The 6,533-nt window shown below is 42.0% G+C and overlaps 1 protein-coding gene across 1 annotated transcript in view; it reads right to left on the bottom strand.

Moving 5' to 3' along the window:
• The window catches only part of cntfr (ciliary neurotrophic factor receptor), a 192,441-nt gene that overhangs the window by 3,872 nt on the left and 182,036 nt on the right, over nt 1-6,533 (bottom strand). The window contains exons 8-9 of the mRNA XM_019874069.1: nt 3,260-3,328; nt 2,921-3,041 (exon numbers count right to left, since the gene is read on the bottom strand). Of these exons, the coding sequence (XP_019729628.1) occupies nt 2,921-3,041; nt 3,260-3,328 (190 nt within the window). The remainder of the gene's footprint in view (nt 1-2,920; nt 3,042-3,259; nt 3,329-6,533) is intronic.

Genomic DNA, 6,533 nt, shown 5'->3' with positions numbered 1-6,533 from the left:
TATATATATATATATATATGCAGGGGGCAACATAGCTGGCAAAGCATCAGAGAAATCATTTTTGGGTGGAGTGGAAAGAGAATATCATTTCCCTCCCCCCTCCAATTAATGAGTGTCACAGAGCGGGGGTCGGGGAGATAGCGGGAGGAAGCAGCCAGGTGTGAAATAGAGAACGCAAAAGAGAGAGAGAGAGAGACAGAGAGAGAGAGAGAGAGAGAGAGAGAGAGAGCAAAGCAGGGTGCTTAGAACAACGGTAATAAACTTCCAGCAAAGCAGTTTGCTTTTTGAGTGGCGAGACAAAAAAAGATGTGAGGATAATGGGATGACGAGCAGAGGCGGTTATAGGGTTGGTGCCGATGCAACAAACCAGAAACGACCGGCAGAGATCAGGAGATCTGGCAATCCACTGATGAGGAAGAAATGTGATTTCAGAGAGGAAAAGTGATAGATTTTGAAGCACGCGCATCAGGGACTGATCTCACAAAGACTCGAATCTTTTGTATTTCGGGTGACGATAAGACACAAACTCATTGAGGGGGATCTGCAATTATCCTCAGCCTCTTCGCGAGCCGCGCTAAAGCTTGAATAATATTCACCTCTCATACACTTGGGCAATTAAAGTGACGTTGACACGTTGAGCTGGGTCAACACTTCAATCAGTGATAATGCTGCCGTTGTGTTGTAACTTGCGACAAGGACCTGGACTTTGTTTGAAAAACATTAAAAAATAAAATGAAATATTCATAAATTCATTTTCCGATCCGCTTTATCCTCACAATGGTCACGGGGCGTGCTAGAGCCTATCCCAGCTGTCTTCGGGCAGTAGGCCGGGGACACCCTGAACCCGTTGCCAGCCAATCGCAGGGCACACAGAGACGAACAACCATCCGCGCTCACACTCACACCTTGGGACAATTTAGAGTGTTCAATCTGCCTGCCATGCATGTTTTTGGAACATGGGAGGAAACCGGAGTACCCGGAGAAAACCCACGCGGGGAACATGCAAAGTCCACATAGGGAGGCCGGAGCTGGAAAGATGAGATATATAGGGTATAAGGATGCACTTTTAATTTTCATGTGCCCTGACACATTGGAAATTGAAAGCATACAGCGCACACCTTTGAAGTTTGAAATGTGCTTTTCTGAACAGGTCGCCAGATGGAGTATCGGGCTTCCATTCTGGCATCTCATTGCGTTTACAGATTGCGGCCGGCACATAGTATCTGATATGAAATAGGATCTATCAGACGCGGTCCACTTTCTGTCTCGCTGACAGCGTGAGACAAGCGAGACTTTTCAAAGGCTCGCTCAAACGGCTTTTATGCGTCAAGAGCACGAGGGCAGCTGAGCGATGGTCATATCACAGAGGATGAGATTTCATCTGTCTGTCTGTGCGCTATCCTTTTTGATGTGAAATGAGAAGCGGAACGCGCTGCCAAACGTCCCTTCATCTCCATGAGGGATAGGTGACACACTATTGAAACCATAAATAGGAGAAAAAGATACCCGGAAAAAAGGGTTATAAGCAGTATAGGGAATGGAGGGATGGTCGTATTCACCGTTTCATCCTTTAAAATTATAGACACACGTTTCATGATGGGAATGTAGCACAATACTGGCTTTTGTAGTGGACGGAAACCTTTCCGGGAAGATTCTTTGTTCGAGTTTGACCAGAGGAACAAACATATCCGTAAGATCGACAAACCTCGTTTATATTTTTTTGCTGATAGCGCCTGCACAGATTTACCGGGAATGGATTATCTGAAATGGAGCAGTTGTGAAGAGGCCTGACAAGGACACGGAGTAGATAATAACGAGCGAAATGGTGATCAATACGCAGGCATGGGAGAAAAAAAAAGAGTGGAAAAGGGAGCGAGGGTGGAAGACGCATCAGCTGGGATCGAAAGAAAACATGAGGAGAATTCTGATGACCGCCTCTTCTCACCGGTGTTCACACAATGGAGCTCACGACTTGTGTGTGTGTGTGTGTGTGTGCGTGTGTGTGTGTGTGTGCGCGCGCGCGGGCGAGTCCATTGATTCGCATGTTAGGAGGCAGAAGGCCACCTTTTCTCTTTCTCCTGTTTTGCATGTGTTCTGTTTCTCAACGCTCAAAAGGAACTTGTGTGGTGTAGTTCTGATAATGGCCCACAGGGGGCACTGGTACACCATGCAACCCATTGTCAGCAAGGTGACAGCTTCGAGAGGAAGCCAAATGAAATAAATGTTCGTAAAAAAATTGTCATAAGCTTGTATGATGAATGAGATATTCACACACACACGCACACACACACACGTATATGTATGTACATTTGTGTTGCAATGTCTGCACAACTATTTTCAACTATTTCCATCTACCAGAGGGTTCAAGTTTGTCTAAGCGGAGGCAACGAGAAGCAAAATAAAATCATCATTTTGTTCAGAAAACGTTATTTTTTTTTGAAGCCCAGCTCTGCTTTCAACCGTGATGATAAAAGCTGCCCGTGAATAGGAAATCTTGTAATAGACTGAATGGGAAACCTTTTAGTGAGATTTTTGCTGCAATGATGTCCTGGCTAATTTATGGTGACCAGAGTCCGCAGTCAAAGTGAAATCCAAAATAAAAGCAATAAATCTGGAGGTTGCAAACTCAACACTGCCTGTTTACCAGATTTTTGACAATGGACTTTCTCTGCATGGCCATTTACAAATAAACAAAGCTCAAACTTCTTTGATGCTGAGGTGCAATGTGGATAATGGACTAATGCACAAGACTGCATCCATGCTATTGATCAGCCCATGATTTTAAGTCTTGTTGCACACGTTATCTGTTCGATGAGAGGAAGAGAAGTTGCTGAATTTAACATAAGCAGATATGAAATGCATCTGCAAAGACATCATCACGTTGCCGTGTACTGTTATTATTGATCAGACTGACACCTACGCGTGAGGTACTCCACATCAGTCGTGGAGGTGGTCTGCACCGGTTCTTCGATCCAAGGTGTGGCATGCACGGCGACGCTCCAGTCACTCCATGTTCCAATCTCTGTGTCTTTGGCGGCAACCTGTTGAACACAAACAAAGGATGTGGGGAAAAAAAACTAAACAAAACAAAACATCTATGTGCTACTTGGAAGATGTGTGCGCAATATGAGGGACCAAATCCTTGGAATAAATCAGGGCAGCGAGATAGATCCTTGTTGGAAAAGGCACAACCAGTTTTACATGTGCCTTCTCCGGGTTTCCCATTACTTGTAATCACGTGATGTCGATGTGAAAGTACCTGGATGATGTATTCCTTCCCAGCATAGGCATCGGTGATGGTGTGAGAAGTGCTCTCAGACAGTTCCACCTGAAACAAAATCAAAAGAAAGAAAACACAAAAAGAAGATTACACCGGAGGACTCGAGTAAAATAATCTTTATTTGTAAAAAACAGCAAAAATTAAAAAAAAAAAAAAAGAATTGGAAACACACACACACACACACACACATATATATATATATATATATATATATATATATATATGTATGTTTTTTATTTTTATTTTAACCCCTTACAAACAGTTACAGTTATATGCAGTTTGCATGTACAGGTATCATTGTAAATAAGGATACCTGTACAAACTTTTGGATAAAAATAACAAACATGTCAGCTCTGGTATCTTCATGAAATTATAAACAGTTTTCAATATGTATCTTTTGGGCAAAATTAGTTAAAGTTTGGCTCATTTTTTATATTGCTTTGAATGTATACACTCCAGCTGCAGCTCTTGTCTAACTTTAGCTCCTTATGGTTAGCACGTATGATCATCTTATGCTTTTTCAAGATTCCCCCGTTGTAATCCAACAATGACCAACTGGTGCAAATTTCTACGGAAATCTGTGAGATTTGAGAAAGAGTTCTTGGGACTGTCTTAAACTCCCTCTTGAATAGTGTTATCAAATTCTCAGAAAAAAAAAAAGACGGCTGGCTAGAAGTTTGAAGGCAGTGGATGGGAAGTTGTGACAATATGCGCTTGTCATCTATACGCTAGGTGCTTATTCAAACTCAAGTATTACACACCACGGAAGTAGGGGATTTGCAGTTCCCGTGGCAACAACTGAAATGATTGGATTTATTATAAGCCAGATGCTGGTAATGATTTTAAAGCTGGTCTTTTTAAGCACACATTTTCCATCCTGTTGCTTTTAACTTCCTATTAGTAGGAAGCCGGATGTTTTTTTGAAACGACACAGCGGAGAAGAAATATTGCAGCATCATGAGCTCTGAAATGTATTTGGCAAACGGGAATTTATGAGTACCTGAGTCCACTGGAAGTCAATCTGACAGCTCTTTCCTTCTACCTATAGTGCCAGCCATAAATTATGGGCTCGGCGTTGCAATTGTACCTTTAATGTTTTATGGTGGTGATATTAGCTCAGCCGTGCGGGATCCCCTTTTTATTGAGTGCTTATTTATTCCAAACAGTCCTTTCATTATTATTGTGTGCATGAATCAAGGCGGTTGATTTTGTCGTGTTTTTATATTTGGCTATTGGAATGATTGAACTCCGACGCCCCCAGCGGCAAACAGTTTGGCGTGAAGGCAACACCTCAAGAGCATACATCACAATTAAAGTGGAAAGCTTTGGCGTAGCCACAAGAACACACGCCAGCACCGGAAAGCGTTTCGCACACACTTTTAACGTGCAGAGGGCAGCAGATTGAACCGAAAATGTGCGTCACTTGGAAATGCATGCGGTTTTGATTGGATGCACTGTTGTAATTTACGGTTAGTGCTGCAAATATGTGTTTGTTTGTCTGCCTTTGGCTTGCCTCTTGACACGTTCAAGGAAAAACAGCACTCGGAAAGGTGCTGACTTTTCCTCTCCGGAAGCCAAATTAAGTGATTTAGTGACATTTGCATTCTGCAGTTTTCATCTGAGACAAGAAACATATGTACTGACAGCTGCACAAGTGGATTACGTCAAAAGAGCCATGAAATCCTCCCATCTTTGATTGGACTACATTAGCATGACCTTCACGTGCTGGCTGGACAACATAACAAGATTGCGCAATGTATAACACTGGTCAACGCGTTTTTACGAAATGTTTTAAATTGCAGATGCAAGTGAACTTTTCTTGCTGTTTTTTTTTTCTGCTCATTCCAACTCTACCCTCATTTTTTTTTCTCTCGCGCGCACAACACACACACACACACACACAACAGCAGATCTTTAACCTAGGCTTCCTTGCATTTCAAACACATTTTCCTGCATGCGTCTGGGAGCAAAATGTAGCCAGGCTTGGATGTTGTTCTCTGGAAGATGGCTTTTTTCTTGCCACCCTACCCCCTAGCTCAGATGTTCTGTATGAAGAAGACGGGGGACTGTTGTGGCATGTATTAAGCCAGACCTTGGCGGAAGTTCCTGTAGCTCCTTTTAATGTTACCCTTGCTTCCCTGACCATCTTTTTTATGTTGATGCTGATTTTGTTCACTATGTGCCATGGTACATTTATTGGAAATTATTTTGCACCCATCTGCAGATTGATACGGGTCTCTGTGTTGTAAATTGTGACGAGAAATGTCAGGAAAATCCTACGAGAGCAGGTAAACATTATTTGGTTTTACACAGAGGCACTTTAACTGGTGGTACGTTTGAGCTGATTACCATTTGACATGAGTTTGAAAGTGTTTGGCTAAATCCGAACACAAGCACATATAAGTGAAAAGTTATAGTTATCGAAGTTGTTCATTTTTATTTCCTCTTTTAAAAAGACTTTTTTTTTTCCAATTGAGTTGTACAGGTTCTCGGTCATATTGATGCTGTAAAAGTTTTGAAATGATTCCTCTTTGTCTATTCTTTGATATCACATTTGAACAGAGATAGAAAGACAGCGTGATAGATAAGTAAATTCAAACGCATCCATCAAGAAAGTTGCAGTGCCAAAATCAGTGGAGAAAAAAAAAGAAGAAACACTCAACAGAATAAACAACTTTTGATAGCAATATGGCCATCGCATTCCACTGTTGTTTCATTCCGATGAGCTCATGAGATAAATCTTTAAACAACCACAGCCTCTTAAAACACTTCTTCTGGAAGTTTTCCCTTACAAATAATCTGTTTCTTATCTCATGATGATGCTGACCCCTCTATTTTCAACGTGGCCTTGATCTTCAACAGCGTCTTTCTCCCGCCCACGCTTTGTTTGGAAGAACAAGGCCAGACTTTATCTCACAAACCAAGCGCGATATTTACAAGCTTAATTTATTTAGTGGAATGCACTAACAACATCATTGGAGCATATGCTCCCATCTGTGTACATCTGTGTGTGTGTGCGACTGGATTCCATGACATGCCCTGCGCACACACACTTGAGTGTACTGTATAGTGTGTATTCACACGACATGCAAAGACCATGTGTTTAGCTATCGGAGCTGTTTACATGTCGCCCAAGCAGCGTAACCACAGTGCCTCTTAACATTTTCTACCAAACAGTGCATGTGGATATTTACAGAGAAAGGTCTCTAAAATCAACATGCATACAGAAGTTCAGTCACACATGTTTATATAT

The sequence above is a fragment of the Hippocampus comes genome, unplaced genomic scaffold (assembly GCF_001891065.2).
Source record: "Hippocampus comes isolate QL1 unplaced genomic scaffold, H_comes_QL1_v1.1 scaffold101, whole genome shotgun sequence".
Taxonomy (NCBI): domain Eukaryota; kingdom Metazoa; phylum Chordata; class Actinopteri; order Syngnathiformes; family Syngnathidae; genus Hippocampus; species Hippocampus comes.
Note: the sequence above shows the minus strand (reverse complement) of the source record. Positions and strands in the feature narration are given on the sequence as shown.